At 37.4% G+C, this 20,707-nt stretch overlaps 1 protein-coding gene across 1 annotated transcript; it reads right to left on the reverse strand.

Annotated features, from left to right (window-relative positions):
• Positions 1-8,113: 8,113 nt before the first annotated feature.
• crhbp (corticotropin releasing hormone binding protein) lies at positions 8,114-12,240 on the reverse strand. The gene is made up of 7 exons (XM_057360544.1): positions 12,046-12,240; positions 10,862-10,955; positions 10,373-10,530; positions 9,372-9,582; positions 8,942-9,084; positions 8,624-8,741; positions 8,114-8,477 (listed from the first exon to the last, which is right to left on the reverse strand). The coding sequence occupies exons 1-7, from the start codon at positions 12,130-12,132 to the stop codon at positions 8,323-8,325; spliced, it is 966 nt and encodes a 321-aa protein (XP_057216527.1). The 5' UTR covers positions 12,133-12,240; the 3' UTR covers positions 8,114-8,322.
• Between the last annotated feature and the right edge of the window lie 8,467 nt (positions 12,241-20,707).

Here is a 20,707-nt window from a genome sequence, read left to right on the forward strand (position 1 = left end):
TATAGCTAGTGTTATCGTCTTTGGTGTTATATTACTAAATATAATATTATATTACTTGTATTACTAAAACTAAAATTCTCATCATATTTATGTATGTTGAAATCAAATAAAATATTGGCTTAAATATTACAAAACAAACTTAGTATTGTTGCCTCAGGATTAAATTGAAATATGTAATTTCAATTATTGGTAAATCTAAATAAATACAGGTATATTTAAATTTTTCCCCAAATCTATACATCTACATGTATGTTTTTGGGTTTATAAATACAAAATTAATATGCACAGTACACAGACATTATGTAAACACAAACTTTTATTTTTATTCTGGATGCGATTAATCTTTTGACAGCTCTAAAATTAACATAAGAACTGAAAATATAAAAGCAAATTCAAAATATTTATGAAACTACAGTAAAACTGAAAACAAAACGCTAATAAATATGGTTTGAATGGGCATTTTCATTGGATTAGTGCCTCAGAAAAAAATATTTTATTTAAAAATGTACAGGATATAATTTGAATTAATATTTCATTTTATAGCGCAAAAGTTTATAAAGCAAAATTGAATTGAACAAAAATTAATGATTCTGAACAACAGAAGAGGAATCTTGTTCTTATCATTTGATCTTAATCAAGTCTTGCAAATTAAATTTGAGTTGAAACTGAATCCAGTAATTCGCAGACTGAAAAAGCTAAGCGTTTGTTTAGGGATAATTGACAACTTTCAAACATCCTCTAACAGAAAACTGGAAGCGACATGAGGATGACGAGTGTGACGAAGAGCGTGACGTTGGACTCTGTGGGGTTTGCCCTCCAGTGGCATGAGATGAAAGCTTTTATCAGCGCCAACAATGTCACATCGCCTTGAGTTAGTACCATTGTCTTTCACACCTTTATAGACTTTCACAGCAGGTGGACTGCAGAACGTGTGTATGTGTGCAATTGACAGAGTTTGTCATGCTGAATATGAACGTCTCAGAATAGCTTTGCATCGTTTAGGATTCTCAAACATGTTTGACTCGCTGTCCAGGGTTGAGCTCAGAATCCCATTCAGTGGCCGTGAGCCCACGTCACATTCCCTATCCCCGTAAAGACACTCACGTACACAGACACACGCCTAGGGCTTGTGTGTCTGTTATCTCAGCAGGATTGAAATAAGGACCTGCTCAAGATGCCACACAGCAGAAAATCCTGAAGGTATAGATTATTATGTGTTTAAGTAAAGTAGCTCTGATTCAGAAAAAAATCATAACATAAATATATTTTTCTTCATAAATGCCCATTAAAGGGATTCTTTCATCATTTATTCACACTGTAAAACATGATGTGTTGACTTGACTTAAAATATACTGTATGTGTACCATTTTTGCATCATGGTTTTAAGTAAATTCAACTTAAGGAGATTTTAAGTCACAAATATATGTTCACTTGACCTTCTTTACTTAAAAAAGTATAGCACGAGTTCAGTCAACTTACAATGCTCATGTAGGCTGTACTTAAATATTTAATTAATTTACCTTAATGTTCGTATAACATAGTGAAGTATATTATTATAACAAATAGTATTGAAATAACTGATGACTGCTTTGATGTCAGTCATTGTATGATTCTCCACAGACGCACACAACATACTGCATTTCTGATGTGTGTCTTCCTCATTGTGAAAAGAAATACGATGGGTTGAACAGGTTCTATGCTTACCAAAGCAAACTGGAATCACCTGAATGTAACTTCACAGAAAACGATTATTCACAACAAAACAAAAATACTAAATACACCTTAAATTTCGTTATACATCTTATTAACATCTATATAAATGCCCCAATTTAGTGCTTATTATTTTAAAAAAGCATGAATAATCAAACTTTTCATGCGCAAGGGGTTATGGGTATTCCTCACAGCATTTGTACTGATAATATTAAGTTCATTGCACTGGAAATGTATGTTAGGTTTACTTTATTTTAACTTCAATTTTTGTGTTGCATGAACGAAGGATTTTAAGTTAAGATAAAAATGTTATAAAGGTGTATATTTTTAAGTAGAAGCTACTTAGCAAAATACAATATGGTTGTCGAGACAACAAATCACTTTTTACACCGTCATGTCAATCCAAACCCGTATGACTTACTTCTGTAGAGCACAAAAGATATTTTGGAGAACGTTGGTGCCCTAACAACATTCGACCCCATGAACTTCCATATGGACACAAAACCACCAAGACATTTCTCATAATATCTTCTTTTGTGTTTCACAGAAGAAAGAGTCATTTTTGGGTGAACTGGCCCTTTTACTCGAATAGTCTCTGAGCAATGTATGTGTCCTTTTGGAGAGTAATTTTACCAGTTGGATGTGTGTATGTGGAGACTTTTCAGTAGTTTAGACACAAAACTTTATTCCCCTGGTGACTCAGATACGATGCAGCTTACCACGCCGATAAGACTACACAATGAATGTTGCTTCATTCGAGTGGGTAGGATTAGGATCTGTGTGGTACTGTTTGTGTGTGTGTGTTGGGATGTATTTAGAGGTGGAGATACGAACAGCAAACAGGAAAAAACAGCAAAACGTGCATGACCAAGACTGATAGCCACAGATATTGAAGAAAACGATCTCTGTATCCCGTAAAAAAAAACATCAGGAACTTGCTGCAATAAAGAACCAAAATCCTTATGAATAGTCTGTTTTCCAACTAAATTGATAAAGAATTTACATGGATATACCTGGTTGTCTCTGACACGGGTCACGTTTTACCCCAAAATAAAGAATGAGAGATTACATTTTGAATAAAGAAAATAATGCCTATTTTAGGATCCTTAAGATTTTTGCATTTATATACAAGTCTTTTGTTTGCATATAAACTTTGGAAAACGAATGCCCTTTCTTATATTTGTCATATTTATTCTCATATTTTTTTAATTCAACAAAGATGGCTGAAGTAAACGGATTCTACTTAAAGGGGTCATATGGCCCGAATAGGTGTTTTTCTGTGTCTTTGGTGTGTTATAAGTTGCCCATGCATGTATTAGACACGTAATATTGCAAAAATTAAAGTGTCGGAACCAAAGATGCATTCGACCTAAAAGCGAATGCTCACCCAGACCTGACTGAAACGCCTCGTCCACAAATCTACATCAGTTCGTGGTATGATTTGACTAAGACCGCACAAATGTATACAAGTAAGGTGGGCGTTCCTGTCAGTATACAATTTCCACCTCCACACCACTCAAAAGTATAATAAAATGTGGTTCAACAAACACATAGACAGTATTTTTTACTTTTGATTTCAACTTTTTACTTTCCCTAGAACTGGCTAAATACATTGCGCAATTACAGTAGATAAGTCCTACTAAAAAATATGTTAAACAACATTAAACAATAGCTATTCACCTACCACATGCACACTGGGTGAAAATAATTAGCCTAAACATTTTGAAAACAAGCGCGCGTTAAAAAAACGAGCTGTTGCGTAAGGTGACATTTCAGCACCTGACAAACGGATAGCGACTTGTAAGTAGCACTTAAAGCACTGCTACGTGCAGTCGTGTTAAGTGCATTTTTGGGAAACGCAAGTGAAACGATGACGAACGTTCGCAAAGTGGCTCGTAGAAAACGTTCTTAAGTGCCAAGATCCATCGTTATCGGAAAACGCAGCCCAGGAAAGTTTCCAAACATTTTCATTGACTTGGCCCAGAATTGCTTGAACAGCCGTGGAATTTTTTTGGGAGACGACTCTAGTTTGGCTTTGATCATAATTTCTGTATGTATTGTGTACATTTCTGTCCAGTATCTGTTGAATTTCAACAGAAACAAACCTCAAGGATGAGATCAAGTCCACCAACAGCAATGCTAAAGACTGAGAGAATGCATAAAAGTTGATTAATTTTTTAACTGACCCTACAATACATGTAAGAACATGAGTATTATATTTTCTTCACAGTATTAAAGACCTGCGTATTTTTGTTATTTTGACCAGTTCGTCCAGTTTCAGTGTTTTACAAATAAATGCAGATAAAAAACTGGGGAAATGTAGCCACTAGTTCACAGAATGAAACAAAAATGATCATTTTACTTTAACACGTACTTTCCCTATCAACAGTAAATTCAGCAAAACAAAACAAATGGAGTGGTCACTTTACTTTTTCCGCAGCTGTATATACAGCAATATAAGCAAAATCATCATTGTGTTCATGCTCAGTGTTCGAAATGAACATTTAAGAGGATTTAGGTAACATCCAGCTGTTACAGCTTAGTTTGAATCCTAAACCCCATATTATAGACAGTGAGCCAAATTTCCAAAGTTTTCCTCATTTGAAGATGGCATTAACATGAGAACCTTATTTTCTACAACTGTGGTACAACAAGAACAAAGACGTCCTGATTGCTCCGTTTCTATCATCTCAGTCTTTTGAATCCATTAGGTCGACCCGCTACCCACAATTCCTTGTACGGGAGCCGTGATTGCGCTGTGTACGTGACATCATTAACCCCGTCCCGGCGTCACAGTGTTAGCATTAGCGTCGATTGTTCCAGCCTGATAAACAGGATACAGATCATTAGCCGGATCGCACACAAATAAGTCCTGTTTTTCTTCTTTTCATCTTTATTCCGTCCTCATCCGTGTGTCTGTTTTGCAGCGGTCCTCAGCGTAAGGGTCTCCCGGTCATCAGCGAGGCTCGTGCTGCGCTTCAGCTATTGTACAAAATTGCTCCTTTAGAGTCAAGATTTCTTTGAAATGAAGTCTTTCATAAGACGGATCTGAGGCCAAAATAAGCTCAAACTATGTTTTGCTGCATGCAGGTATTGTTGTGTCAGATGACTCTTTGATCTCAGCATCTCAAGCTTTTCAGAAGCGCAGTAAATTCACAGAAGCATGAAAAATATGGTCTGGTGGTGACAAGCGTGATGGTTATATTTGTTAGTGCGGTCGTGCGCCTGTCTTGTTAATAAAATGAAAATCAAATAATCTGTATTCTAAAAAAACTTGAATAGGATTTAATTTGATTCCTGGCTTCCCGTTTAAGATATTGGCGCTGTTCTTCCGAAACCTTGTATGTCCAAATGAGCTGTTTTTCAGGAATTGGATAAAACGCTGCACTTTGTAAATGAATTAAATACTGTGTTGTCAAAGTTGACAAGCACTTTTTAATACTTTTTATTGTTTAGATATTTGCAAAACCCAGTGACAAACATAAAGTAAGACTAATAATAATTATTTATGTAAAAAATCGCGAAATACGGAGATACGAGGTTTCAGAAGGACAGCAGTGATATGTTTTTTTGATCATACAGTTAAGATGGAGCGAATCACGTAAGCATGTGGAGTTAAGTCTAAATGAAATCAAAATGTATTTAGTACTTTTGTAAGGATATCTATTAAAGTAAAGCATTAACCAAATTTGCTGAAGATATAAGAAAAACTCACATAATTGTTCTGCACTTAAGCATCTCGGTCCAGGCTGTGATGTAATGAAACTCTATTGTATATTTTTAAAAGGGGGGGCACTTAAAATATGTCCCGCCCAAACTTCCAGTTTCAGAAGAAATTCTAGTAAAAGAGTGATGTCACTAAAGATGCAAAAAATTTTTTTTATATTTTTTAGTCACAACATGATTCCAAAAGTTGTGTTCTTCAGTAGTTTTCATGAGTTTCCTATTAATTAAAATATTGAATTAAGACAGAATGATCCTAATCTTTTGTGTACTGTATAGCAAAACTGTATGATTTTGTCTTTACTGTATTCACGGTTGCCAAGTCTTGGCTATACTTTATAACAGTGTTATTTCTGTGGGTTAAAGGTGGAACATTTCTGTTCATCAGTGGTCATATGTAAAGAAACATTAAATAGGCTAGATACTTAGGAAACAGTTTATTATTAGTAATATATTGTGTTACTTTTTTGTGTGAATGAAAGTGATTGTAAAACATTAAGTTACGACACTGAACGGGCATATCTTGAGTTTTTCTACTTACTACTTTCTAGTCGTTGGGCTGGTTTTGATTAGCCGTGGAGCTGGTTTTGTAGTGCAGATCTGGCAACCCTGACTGTAATACCCACTGGTGACCTTTCTCAATCTCAGTCTGATAACTGTTTGAGCTGTGATGACAGTTGTGAAATCTGGCTGTTCTTGCCTTCGCCAGTCTTGAGTATCCCTTGATGCAATATCCTCACTCATTGTCAACGTGACTATCTGTCTTTTTGTCTTCCTCTCTTGTGAACAGGCCCACGTGGGACGGCGGTGGTGTAATTTCCAGCGTTGGATGATTTCTCCATTGATGTGCGCGGTAGGGGACAAGCGCAGCTGTGCTTATCCTGCATGCCTCCTGCTGGGAGTCTCAGCTCATTATCAATTATCTTGCTAAACTCTCTCTGGAGCGTGTGGTTCCGACCGGGATAATGTGAGCTCCAACCTTTAATCAAGCGTGAGGTGACCCATCTCATCAAATCCCACAGCGACGCAAACAGTAAGAATTGTGGTTTCACACATGCGCACGCACTTCATTCACAAGACACCGCGGCTGAATGTGTAACACGACATAGTAAAAAATACAAAATAGGTTTTGGGTGTGAAATTCAGAATTTGATCATTTCTTGGTTTGTCTGTTTGGATGCATTGCAAAGCATGTGTAATGAAACAGTTGGGATATTAATTTTGAATGCAGTTGTTATACACGAGCAGGATCATTTTTATTAACGTGAAATAATAGAAGACTGCCTGCAGTGATATAAATATTTTTGCAATGCTTTATCGACTGAGCCGCAGGATTTACCATAGATTTGAAACCGAGGCGAAACTAAATCATCTCTCACGTTCTGAGTTTGTATTTATTGTCTGACTTTAATTTGCGCTGCAGTCACAATGTCAGACTTTTACTACATGATCATTGTCGACAAAAGAGTTGAGGATGATTATCGTGATATCTATAAAAAAATCAGTCTTCTCCGACTCAAAATTATCTAGCGACCTAGTCAATTTTTCATTTGGCTCAGATAAAGTTTAGTATATTTTACAAACACCAGTTGACTTGCCACAAGTGATACGATGAAACCTTAACTGAGCCAGATGAAAACTCTAGACGCAAGAATGACTAGAAAATTAAAAGCTCTGAATTTTTAGTGTAAATGAATAACGCATCAAGTTCATCTTTAATTTAGTCTGTTTTGGGGTTTTTTGGCCAGTGAATCACACTTTAAAAAAGTCAAGTCAAGGCTTAATTATTTGTAGATTATGTTTTATTATTAGTTACACATTTTGGGTTGTTTTAGAATACACGTAAGGCAGAGAGAGAGTTTGTAGCCATTGTGGCTTTTAAAACAAAATGGTTACTGAATTCTATACAATATTATCATGCGCATTATATTAACACAATACTAATAATCATGATTATTGTCAGTACTCGTACATCCCATTTAGGATAAAGCAAAAATTCCTAATACCTTTATTCAAAGTAAACTCGATCCCTGTAAAGCAACGTAATCACTTAAAACGCAGCTCATCCAATCAGAAAGCTGCAATTATCTGTAACTATCACTTCTCTGTGGTTCAGATTTGATTCCGAAATCGTGATTTTCCATATGTTGGAATTTGATTGCTTTTCTGTTTGCTAACCTGAAGAGCAGAGACCACATCAGGAAAGCAATAGCTGCAAGTATCTGTAGTGATTTGACATTTTACACTGCCATCATAAATTAGCGGTGATGTTCTTAAGCAATCATCGCTTTCTGCCAGATGATGAATGTTGACGTTGTGTAAAAAAATGACACACGCATTGAGATAATTGGACGTTTCCCGACGCCATTTTCTGTTGTCTCAAAGGTCCTACTGCCATATGTGTTTTTTATTCCCCTATTGCACAATACTCGAGTTTCTTTGCTTAATAACGCGCCAAGTAAATTCTCAACTATGTAAATTTGCAAAATTTTTCCATCAATCATAGGAAAACTGTAACCAGAGTTTGTTTTGCTTATGTCGACTGATTTTATTACAAAAGTTCTTGAATACAGATAAATAAATAGACAGTTACAATTTTCATACATACTGGATTTGAATACTTTTGCTGTACCTCTCCGATTATACTGTAAGTGACCAAGAAAACCAGTAAAACGGCGAATGTGCACCAACACAAGTACATATTTTATTTAACGTCAGCCACAGGTGTTACACGTTTATGAGTTTAAAAAGAACAGAGGAGTGAAATGTAAAGTTGAGCCAAAAAATAAATAATTTCCTATGTAAAATGTACAATAAGGGCCCAAAGGCTTTTAAATATCAAACTCGGGTTAGTTTGGCATCCCAAGAGAGAGAATGAAAAGGAACGTCTTATGGTCTTAAACATACATCTTCAACGCTGTTGCCCTTCATTTGCTGAAGTTCTTGGTGTCCCAGTAGCCGATATTGGAAACTGACTCGATTTACAAACTTCCCACTCGACACCATTCTGACCACGGTGTTGTCGCATCCAACCTTGAGTTGAGCTGATGGGTTGAGAGTGTTACAAACAGAACGTTTATAAGGTTCTTTGTTGCAAAAATTTCATAATAAACCTTATACATTAAATATTAAAAATATCAATAAAAACAGCATGCAAGAATGATAACGGAAATAGAGAGGGATTTCTCACCAGGTCCGTTAAATGAGTAACAGATATCTGCAATGGGAAACATCTTGGATGTGTCCATACCGTTTCCTCCCAGAAGCTCAACAAAGTCTCCAGAATTTGCACAGCTGAGAATGGACCTCTGCGCCAACAACATTTCGTTATTTAATAATGTATGTAAGAAAAAAAATGGTTTATTTTATAAATGAGGTTTAATAATCAACAATTGAGTCAAATTTTTTTTTTTTTTTGGAAAATCATCTTTCTTCTCCAGATCGTTTCTAGACTAATGCTAAATAGCCTTTAGTGCTGATAAAAAACTAAATCAAGACTCACGCTCACCTTGAGATCATTGTGTTGGCCGAGACTGAGTTCTCCAATCTGGATCTCCGCTGGATAGATTATAGAGAAACTGCAATTCCTGTGCTGCTGAGGAATTACCATAGTAAAACTACCCTCTGGGGTCTGAGAGACAACGTTACAAGCTAGCGGGAGAGATCGAAAGAAAGAAAGAAAGAAACAGATCGTATTAGTATCCTACATTAGCCATAAAGCTTTTGACCAGATGAAAGATTTACATTTCCATAAGCCACCTACAGTACAAAACAGGTTTTAACCTTCCATCTATTAAGGGATAACATTGCATCTTTACTCGAACCATAACTTATAAGCTCTGCTTACTTCATGCTGCATACTTCATTTAGATTTCCAACACGATCAAGTTTTTTTATTCCGCTTGTAATTGGTTTCTATTGTATGTGTTTGTACTTACGGAATGGATTGATGAGTTTGCGGAACGTTATTGTGAAGCTGCTCCCTGCTTGGTGGAGTCTGAAGAACAGCATCGCCACGTTCTGAGAAGAGCGCACGATCGGCCGAGCCGCTCCGGTGTCGCAGTAGTCAGAGTAACGCTCATACAGAGGAAGAGGGTGATCCTGTGTGCTTGGAAACTTTTCACCCTTCATCACCCATCCATTGAATACCTTAAAGGCAAGTACAAGATCTTAGATTCATTCAAAGTTACTTAGCAGGATTCAGTTTGGCATGGAATGAAGTCCCTACGGCTTAATTCTCCTTATCAGATGGTAATACTATGGTTCTCTAACATATACGGTTCTTCTATGGCATCACAGACATCGGCATCTTCAGAAAATCATTTACCATTGTATGCCGTTGTACTTCCGAGAGTACCATGGTAGTAGTATTTTTTTGTAAGTTAATTCACGTCTTCAATGTTGACTCATTCGAGTTGTGGGTCAGAATCCGTTCATTTGAATTCCCGTGAGGTAAAGGTGGCTTTAATTCAGATTCAGTTCACTTGAGCTCATGCCAGTTTGGTTTCATTGCTAATGAATTGGATTTAATTTCCGCTCGTTTTCTTTCCGTTTGGTTGAACAGGAATGCATTCAGTTCAGCTGATTAACTCTTAACAAATCTGATCATCTGGATTTGTTTCAGTCCAATTCTTTTACGTTCATATGGCCGCATTGTCAAAGAATCTGGTTGTCCTCAGTTGAAAATCACTAGTGATGCGTTTAGTTCTGTGTTGTCACTGTTTCGCTTCATTTGATGTTATGTGATATGATTCTTTCCAGTGTTTGTACGAAACAAATGTCAACACCATGTTTTTATTGTTTGCATTTGGCTGACAATTTAGTGCACAGTTCACACTTACTGTATACAGGCAATTAAACCACACGATGCAACTGTCTATTTTTACTATATGTGTGTTGGTTTGTGAATGTTGAATTGTATGTGTGTGTGGTCACTCACCTTTATAAAATCTCCACCTCTGCAGTCGATGTTGACAGAGTCGTACTCGATACTGATGATGTCGCTGGGCTCCCCGATGAAGAACACAGCGCAGTTTAACTGTGGCCGTTCTGCTGTAAATGTAAACTGACCCTCTATGGCCACCATGTCCAGACATCCTGAGAGACGTTGAGGAAGATGCAGTAAAGGGTAGATATTATAATATCTAGTGCCATATATTCATTTAAATATGTGAAATAAATGTGTTTTTTACAATCGTAGTGAGTGGTCTCTATGAGTTGACATGAAGTATTTTGGACATAAATAACATGTTGTGTTTCTGTATCAGTAGAGATGATAGGTTGTGTATTAAAACAATTATGAAAGCAACATCACGATTGAAATCTTTAATGTAATATCCATGACGTCTGTGAGGTTTTGGCAAATGAAATCCCGCAGGGTTGTGTGGCATTAATGAGCTGGTTGTAATACGGTTCTGTTGTCACTTACTGAGTGCTCGGCGGTACACAAACTCCTCAGGTAAATCTCTCTTGAGTTCAGAACTCAGCAAAGATAATAATCCTTCCGGGCTCATCTCATCATCCTGATCAAACAACAAGAAATGATACAGTATGAGAATGAAAAATGGACTTGATAAAATGAATAAGTCATTTTAGTCATTTTTTATGTTGGTTTTGTTGTGGAAGTACAGTTTGAGTTTAACCTTTAATATTCAGAGACATTTAGGATTCTTCTAAATTCTCTTTTCTGGTGTTTCAAGGAAATCTCTTTCAATCATGTGCAATTTTATGTATAGTTTTTTTTTAAGTTAAGGCTTAATTATTCGTAGATTAAAGCATGTTTCATGTTTTATTACTGGTTACACATTTGGGTTGGTTTTAAGCACCAATACATTGATTGAACGCAAAAAAAAAGAATAAAACCCTTTGTGCAACTTAAAGAGTAATTGGAAATTTTGGGTACATTTGAAGATTCATTTTATAGTTATAGTTTATAGTATATAACATTATTGGAAATATTACTGAGATATATTATTTTATGTTGGTTATATATTATAATTGTATTTGTTATATATTTATATTACAATCATATATTTTTGTTACAATTTTAAATTTATATCATTTTAGATTTGTACATAATGTGCATATGAAGAGTTTGGTTCCAAAATGAGATTACTCAATAACTGAAAATTGTTCAAAAATCATGTTTTTATTATGTTGTCATGCTTAGTTTGCTGTATTTTTTTAGTTATTATGGCTTAAATGAAAGCAAACCAACTGCCGTTTGATTGCTATTAATTGAAATGCACAATAAAAAAAACATGATTTTTAAAAACGGATTTATCTCATTTTGGAACCAAACTCTTCATATTTCGGCCACTTGCTTTCTTTCTTTCTTTAAATGATGTGTTTATTTAGAAATAAATAAAGAAGATTTGCAGGTTATGCGCAAATATAAAATGATATAATTAATCATTAATTAATAAGCATACATATTAAAATACTTATTAATGCCAAAGCGTTAGAATGCTGTACACTAAAAGTCGTACATTTACACAATAAAATTAAAAAGTAGCAATGTACATTTATTTAAAAAATGCATATTGTAATGCAATGCAAATGAATTTCTAGTCCGTGTGGTTGTGGTTGTGTTTGCAGGTGTCTGTGTCTCACCTGTATGTCCAGAAAGCGCGCGCGTCCTCGGAGAACCGTGACGCTCAACAGGAGGAAACAAAGCTGCGCGCGCAGAGTCCCCGACATTTCCGTGCAGTCTGTCCGGGTGGATTTGAGCAATAAGAGAAAACTACCGAGAGCTCCCACCCCGACTGCTCCTTTTATACCCCCTCAACATCAATGGAGGAAAGGGGGCTGCCTGTGTAGATCAATGGATAGAGAGAGAAACTTGCGTGATTGTGACGAGGGGAGAGAGAGAGAGAGAGAGAGAGAGAGAGAGAGAGAGAGAGAGAGAGAGGAGTGCCGGGGCATGACGGATGAGACCCTGGTGCGCACTTGCACACCCATGCGTTTCAAAGCATTTCAGTGTGAATAACAAACGAAAAACTGCTTTCCTAAGCTGTGTAAAGATTTAGGGAGTTTCGCTGCAGTGGGAAAATAAATTTTGCAGAAGATTGTATCCAACATTTTAGACGTTTTTCCTGGAAATCGAACCTGCAATGCTCACCAAGTGACACTGAATAGGTCCATTAAAGGTTACGTCGTGTGCGTTAAAGGGACTGGTCTGATTACAAAGAAAATCCAGTCATTTTTTTCACCCTATGCCATTCAAATCTGAATGTTTGAGTGTGTTGATTTGTTTTAAAGAATCTAATCTGCACTCTACAAGTAGACAATAGAAGCGAATGGTGATCTGTACTATACAAACACAAAGTATTATGAAAGTATTCCATGATCATTTACTGTATGCACTATATTACAATTCATTGTGAACTGTATAAAGTTGCACTATACGGTTCTTAATACTTGATATATAGTCGTATATGGTGCTTTTAGGTCTGGAAAGCTCCCGGTTATTATGCTGTGGCTTTATGGAATGGAGTAAACCTTGTTTATATTGTCTCATGGAGGATGTAATGTCATGAATTTGAAACGACCTGAGTGTGAGTAAATGGTGATCATTTTAATTTCCAGGTAAACAAACCTTTTAACATTTGTTCATCATAATGTAATGAGGCAGGTGAACTTTTCGCTCGCATATTAATATTACTTTCCGCTAAATGCCTTTGACTGCTGCGGTTTTCTCCCACCTACAATGTCAGGTGTGCTGAATAACAGTGTTTAAACAGAATTTCACTGAAATGTATTTGCTCTCATCTTTAACTGGACACTTAAAGTCGGTCAATGAGCAGGACGCTTGTGCGGGCACCAAAACAAACTCGGGCAAAACATTTACTTAAGATGGAATAAGGGATTGGGTTTTAGAAGTAAAGTGCGTGATAGAAAATGCTTTGTGTTGGAGAACTTGTCATGAACGATGATGAGTTTACCCCCACATCACAACCTGTTCCTGTAATTCTCTGTTTTTCTTCCTTCCTGTTATCCAGTGTATCAGTGTCACCTTCGGGAAACTGCAGACCCATCAAACGACCTGTTCTGGCATTTGAAACCCATCGCTTTCGCAGATGTCCGGTTCTATCAGGGTCTTACCTGCCCCGGGTGAACTGAAAGGTCAGCTGTCTTTCTCACATTCCAGCTCTGGATCAACAGGGGAGGTTTGCCTCTTGTGAACGATGGGACCAATAAATATATCCTTCTGACTTCCAGCACATTGTGCCATACTACCAAATATTACAGGTTCAGCATACGCCGTATGCACAGTGTAATGACAGAATGCAAGTTTTTGATATGCGTGCAATACCCAGATGACCTGCTGCATGTGCACTTGACCTTAAATTTCCAGTGTTACAGTAAACTAGAAGTGATGAAAACTGTAGTCAGTCTGCCCGAAGATATTTTTTTACATAATTGGATTAAAAATGCATTTCTGGATACTAACAGTAATTATTGACCTTGTGGGGACATTTTTGATTCCTATTTGCTTAATGAAAGGTTCTTCACAGCAATGCCATATAGAATTGGTTTTGACTCCCCCAAAGAACCATTACTCAACGGTTCTAATAAAAACATTTCTTTCTTTCTTTCTTTCTTTCTTTCTTTCTTTCTTTCTTTCTTTCTTTCTTTCTTTTTTATTGTCTAAAGAACCTTTATTCCACAACAAAGAAACTTTTTGTGTAACAGAAAGGTTCTTCGGGTGTTAAAGGTTCTTCATGGAACCATTCGGCCAAAAAAGGTTTACTCTTAAAAAATAAAGGTGCTTAAAGTCCCAGTGAAATAAAAAATGACAATTCTTGTTTTTTCATGAAATATTGCAGCGTTTATAGTAAATAGCTTGGGTCATTTTCTTTTTTAAATTCACCCTCATAATCTTCAGTTCAAATCTGAAAATGCACTTCCTTCCTGTAATGACTATCCATCTTAAATGACGCATGTTAGACGGCTTGGCCGGAGCATCTGTTAACTCCTCCCCTTCAACTGTCAGTCTGCTGCCAGTTTCATTTCAAAATCAATGCAACAGCTGTTTTTACACAACGCAAGCCACGCCCACTAACTTTCTCCTTTGAATTTCCTTTTCACTCGGAAATGTGCCAGAATACGGAAGTAAAAACGGTTCACGGTTCCGGTTCACGGGGACTTTAAAAGGTTCTTCACAGCGATGCCATAGAAGAACCATTTTTGGTTCCACGAAGAACCATTCAGTCAAAGGTTCTTTAAAGAACCATCCCTTTCTTACTTTTTTATAATCTGAAGAGCCTTTTTTCACCACAAAGAACCTTTTTTGAAACAGAAAGGTTCTTCAGATGTTAAAGGTTCTTTATGGAACCTAAAGGTTCTTCTATGGCATCAAAGAACCTTTTGAAGAGTGTTCTTCTACGGCTTCATCGAAGCACCTTCATTTTTAGGAGTGAATGATGAAAACCGCTTATAAATCGTACTAATTTGTTTATTGAAGATGCAGAAAGTTTTCTGTAAGGGTTATGGGATTGAATGCAGTTTGTACAGTATAAAATTCTCATGGAGATTCAGCTGTATATTCATGAGAGCCAAATGTCCTCATCGATATTGTGAAACATCATGACAACCATCATTTTACTGCTCTTTAGATAAAAAGCTCATAGCCAAATCATGTTTTTCTCTCAGTCTAATGGCATGCGCATGTTTCTGTGAGGGTTAAGGGATAGAAAATATCATTAGCCTGATATAAAATCAGTAGAAGTCTATACAATCACATATGTAATGTAGTGAAACAAACATGCGTGTTGTTAGTCTGTGTCCAGTCAAATGGTTGGAAATGTAATATAGTGAGCCATGTGTTCGCTCACGTCACAGTATTTTACGACCTGTAATGTTTGTGATTATTGGAATCTGACCCAAATTCGTGATTGATCTCGGCTAACTGTGTGGCGTTCCCCCGCATTGTTTATCTCATTCCCGCATCCATGCAGTGGAGAGTTCAGCAGGAGAGGAGCGATGACGCACTTTGGCAGACAGGAGGGCCTGTTACAGTGTTAATCTTCCATTTCTCTGAAGATATAATTTACACACACACACACACACACTGAACATGGTTCAAGGGAGAACACAGCTTGTCCAAATAGGAATGAAATTATGTTGGTCCTTTTGACCATGCAGAAAGATCAAGATGTTGAAATGTGTTTTCAGTGATCGTAGAGTCTCTTTAGGGGGCGGTGTGTGTTTATGTGTTGTGTATTTGTGTTTAAAAATCAATTCATAATGTTAGGATGAGGGTTAAAGGAATGATTCGGGTTCAATGCGGGTCAGGCTCTATTGGTAGCATCTGTTGGATGATGTCAGTTTTGACAGAATGAATGCGGTTTATGATGTACTAAAAATGGTTGGACATTTTCTCAGAGAAGAATTCAAGAAACAAAACTGTGATTGTGATTTAATCCATCAGGAATTTGATAGTAAAAAGTGAATGATGGGTGGATGGAGGGAGGAGTTAAAAATTAAGAGATCTTAGTGACGTCGGCCAACATGATTGTTTTATTTCATTTCATATTTACTCCTAAAGAGCTTTTCACAATGCATATAGTTTCAAAGCAGATTTACAGAAAATGCATGTGTCTGTGTTGCCAACCAGAATGATATCAGAAAGTACAGTTGGACGATTTAAGTGTGTATATCTTCATCTCGGTTTTGCAGAGTTCCAATATTTTGCAAGAAAAGCGAAGGATTCTATAGGACCGGCAACATCACGGTATGCGTATGAGCTTAATATGCAACCTGTAACATGCAATCTGAAAGAATGCCAGATTATACACCATCATTTATTCTGAAGAACAGAAATAAGGGAGAAAAGGCATCGAATGATGTCTCCACTCGAGGAGATTTGTCATTTTAGTTGTGAGGGAGGAAAAGGTGTGTGTGCGGCTGTGCGCCCGTGCGTGTGTGTGTGTGTGTACACAAGGCGTTTTACGAAAGTTTGGAGAATGGAATTATTATACTGTTGGCTATTAATAAATATATAAAAATTGATGATGGTGGCCCCCACCACAAAAAGTTTTATTAAAGGAATTTTCTATCCAACACAACAAACGTAAATAATGTTAGAAGAAAATTTGGTCATTATTGTTTCCTGTAAAGCTTCCCGGCTAAGCTGTCGTAAGTAAATGATGTCAGAATGTTTTAGTGTTGGCTTCCTGTTCCTTTAAGTGTCATTTAAAATGCACCGTTAATTCCTAAATCTACGGTTTTATTACGGTAAACGCGGAAACCGTAAAACGCTTCCTGCTTGTGATGTGTGTTCAATCCTCTGAAACGTTCAACCTGAGGGTTTGATGAGAGATTTCTGTACGAGGTCACACACAGACTCTTCACGCTATAATGACGAACATGAGCAATTTGGCCCACACGCACTCAGCCAGATAAAGAGAGAAAGATGACGTGTTTTTCTGTACATGTATGACAATTGAAAAAGAGGCTCTTAGGACACACCAGTTACAAAGAGAGAACAACAGAGCAACCCGGAAGAGAGAGAAATGAAAGATAGACGAGCAGAAGCCAGTGTCTGACATGTACTTGACAGATGTAGAATTAGACATTTGAATGGTTTGCTGTATTGGGGGTGGCAGTAATGGCCTTGTCCACACACACTCAAAAACTCTCGTCTTTATGAAGAGGATGTCCATTTGAGATATGTATTGTCAACATGTATTTGGGATGCACCCTTCTGAAAGCATCAAGCACAGAATTACACAACAAACACTAATGCAACATTTGTTTAATGACAACATAATGGGACGCTACATGAAATCAGCTTTTTGTCAGTCTCTCTCTCTTTCTGTGTGCGTCTGCGGTAAGATACATAACTACATACTTTAATATAACTAATGATATATGATGCAAGACGCTGTATACAAGCTGGCCACGCACACTTATTTCCATACCTTGGTATAGATTAAAAAAATTGTATCTCAGTTAGAGCACCCAACCCAAACACACACAAAAAAACAAGACGAAGAAATGAGAAATAAACGAGCGTCGCTGAGACGTACCAGCTGTAATGCACGGGCCTCCGAGACATCCGTTTGCTGAAACAAGTTGGAACGCATGCGAGGGGTCAGCAGTGCATGCGCTTTCGTGTTAGTGAGAAAACCGCACACTTGCGCATCTTCAATTTGACACTGCTCAAAGGAGCGTTTCCTAGCCCCAGATGTCAAATGTATTTGACACCAGATTGAATCACAAAGCCATCAATAAAACATACATCTGACACCCTGAACATCTCTTCTGTACCGCTGACGCATGTAAGAAACAAATTGAATAACGCTCTTCAGTGATCTCTACAAAGAGTCGAAACACAACCTGCCGTCAGGTCGATTGATGAGAAATCAATGTACACTTCAACAAATCACTATGGTTGGTGTATATGGGTGTTCTTTCTGTACGTTGGTTACCGTCTCACTTCCGAGATTTGATCAATGCTTGAAACACAGCATGTGTCACACGTGTTACCAATGAATATTATTTTTTAAAGCTAATGGGGATTCAGAAGAAGATATTTTGAAGAATGTTGGTAACAACACTGAATCGTATGGACACAAAGCAGCTGAGACGTTTCTAGAAATATCTTCTTTTGTGTTCTGCAGAAAAAAAGAAAATCATACACGAGTAAATGATGCAAGAATTTTCATTTTTGGATGAACTGTCCCTTTAAATAATAGTGTATGTATAATCTCGTCTGAATAATGACATGAGTGATCAATTATGTTTGTTTATGACAAGGTTATATAGTACCATAATGACATTGTTGTTTGCATATTAATTTTTTCATTAAAAATGAAACTGGGGGTCATTTAGAGGTGAAAGCATGAGCCCCGGGGGTTATTATTCAAGGAAATACCCCTATGATTGACTGATTCACTCACTCCTATCTGTCATGTGATAGTAAAACATAGCGGTACATTCATCAAGCAGGCCATCAGCCTACAGACATTTCATTCAGTCTGACAAACGTTTGACAACTTACCAACATACACACAAACTGCAGAAACAGCCAAAGGGAAGAAATGATAAAACACTCAAAAAAAAAGAAAAATGAGACCGGACTGTCACGGGTTGTTGTAATGCAGAGCGGGTCGTCTTCAGTGGTCAAGGTTTTGACGTGTGTGTGTGTTTGGCGCATGTCGTCTCTGAAAAAAGAAAATAATGAGATCTCTAATTTTAGATCCTTCATGAAGTTCAGGCCTGATTCTGGCTGTAGCCTCTTCAGCCTCTGGCACTTCATCTGTGCGTCCATCAGACTGTGAGCTCCTGCGACTGATGGAGCAGAAGGGTCCTGAATGCCAGACCTTCACAGATTCTGGATCTTCCTCAAGAGAACAAGTCAAACTTTGAGAAACGTGAGCTTTAAAAGCACAATAGAACTCATTTAAGACATATTTTGTGCTTGTTAGGTCAAATGGAGACGTTTGTTCTTTTCAGATTTTTCTCCTGTAGCTCAGTTTGGTAGAGCGTCACGTTAGCAATGCAAAGGTTATGCGACAATTCTGTCATTATTTATTCACCCTGCATGACTTTCTTCTGCAGAACACAAAAGAAGATATTTTGAAGAATGTTGGTACCAAACAATATTGACCTCCCATTGACTTCCATTGTATGGACACAAAACCACTGAGACATTTCTCAAAATATCTTCTTTTGTGTTTTACACACAAAATTGTCATATACAGATTTGGAATGGGTGAGTAAACCATAAAAGAATCTTCATTTTTTTTTCATGAAGATAATCGAAAAGGCAATTTAAGGCAGTTTTTGCTACCTTCATTTGAAATGGGATTTACAAGTCATTTCTTCTTATTTTGCTTTTTTAAAAGTGGTGAGTTGCTAAAACTTAAAATAAGTTGAAATGTTACAATTAGAAATGACTTACAAAGCCACAATTTGTGCTTAAAAATTTAAAGGGACAATGTGGAGATTTTAGCGGCATCTAGCGGTGAGGTTGAGAATTGCAACCAACGGCTCACTCCACCCCTCCCTTTCGAAGCACTACGGTGGCTCTCACAGGACAAAGGTGTCGCCGAGTTTTCGGTCTTTACACACCTCTGAAGACAAAGTTATGTATGTCATATTGCATTTCTGTCAATAGATCCTCCAGAAAATGACACGCTGGACCTTTCAGGCATCAACATTTCCCCTAAAATGTTAAAATTCTTTCAAGACCAAACGACGTTTATTCTGTAGTGCTTACTCCACATAAACGTTCATTTTAAATCATCTATATTTGAATATTTCTAAATGTGCAGCAGCACATAAGACAAGGTTTTGATTCTTCAATGAGACTGTAAAACCATTAAGTGTCCTGTGCAACCTTGTGACCTCATAATGTAATTTGTTTTATTAATTTAGTGCTGAAATTTAAGTCGGCCCTGCAACATTCTCACAGATATTGTAAAGCGCTCAAAACCTTCACCGATGTCAGGCTGATAGTAGGGGATATGAGCTGCTTTGGTTTGATGTTATCTCTGCGCTTTGTGTTTTTTGGAGAGCCGCTTCTCGCCGGAATGACGTGGTTGTTACGCACAACTCCGTGTCATCAAAATGCAGGTCCCGCGGAGCTTTCCTCCTTCACACACACAGGAGCGTGATATGCTTGGCTCCAGGACAGGGCAGAATCAACATCACACACAAACACGCACTGTGTCTTACACAATGAAACATACAAACCCATTCACACGCTGTCTCTAATCCACTGCAGTGCAACGGTCCACGCAGCTCTGCGTATGATCCCCTGCGCGCTGAACTCATCAGAGAGGGCATTAGCATCTTGAATCCTGATTCCGGGAGCACAACAGGAATTCCTCTCCTGTAGTTTCTGACGGTACAATGCGCAACAATTCCATGCACAAACAAAAGCCCATTGAGTTCTCGGTGCGCGGATCGTGCGAAGGATAAAAAAGAAACTCTGCGTTCATGTTTACCCCCGAAGCTTTTGTTTTATTTTGTAAGCATTTCGTTTATTGGATTGCAGTTAACACGTTTGGGAAAGCTTGAAGTTTTATCGGAAATTGAAGATCTGAGGTTTGAAGATGTGGGGCCAGGATTCATTCTGGAAAGAGGGTGACCATGCTTTGGTGAATTACTGAGACTCTTGCCCTATGGTCTACCCAGTGGCCATTTATTGACCAGTTTGCAGGTTTACGGTATATTGTGATATAGAGAGGATTTGGAGGATGACTGCAGGCGTTGAGAGTAACATATGGGACAAGACTTTTATGAAAAACTGACTTTGAGACCC

Source organism: Triplophysa rosa, linkage group LG19 (assembly GCF_024868665.1).
Source record: "Triplophysa rosa linkage group LG19, Trosa_1v2, whole genome shotgun sequence".
Classification (NCBI taxonomy): domain Eukaryota; kingdom Metazoa; phylum Chordata; class Actinopteri; order Cypriniformes; family Nemacheilidae; genus Triplophysa; species Triplophysa rosa.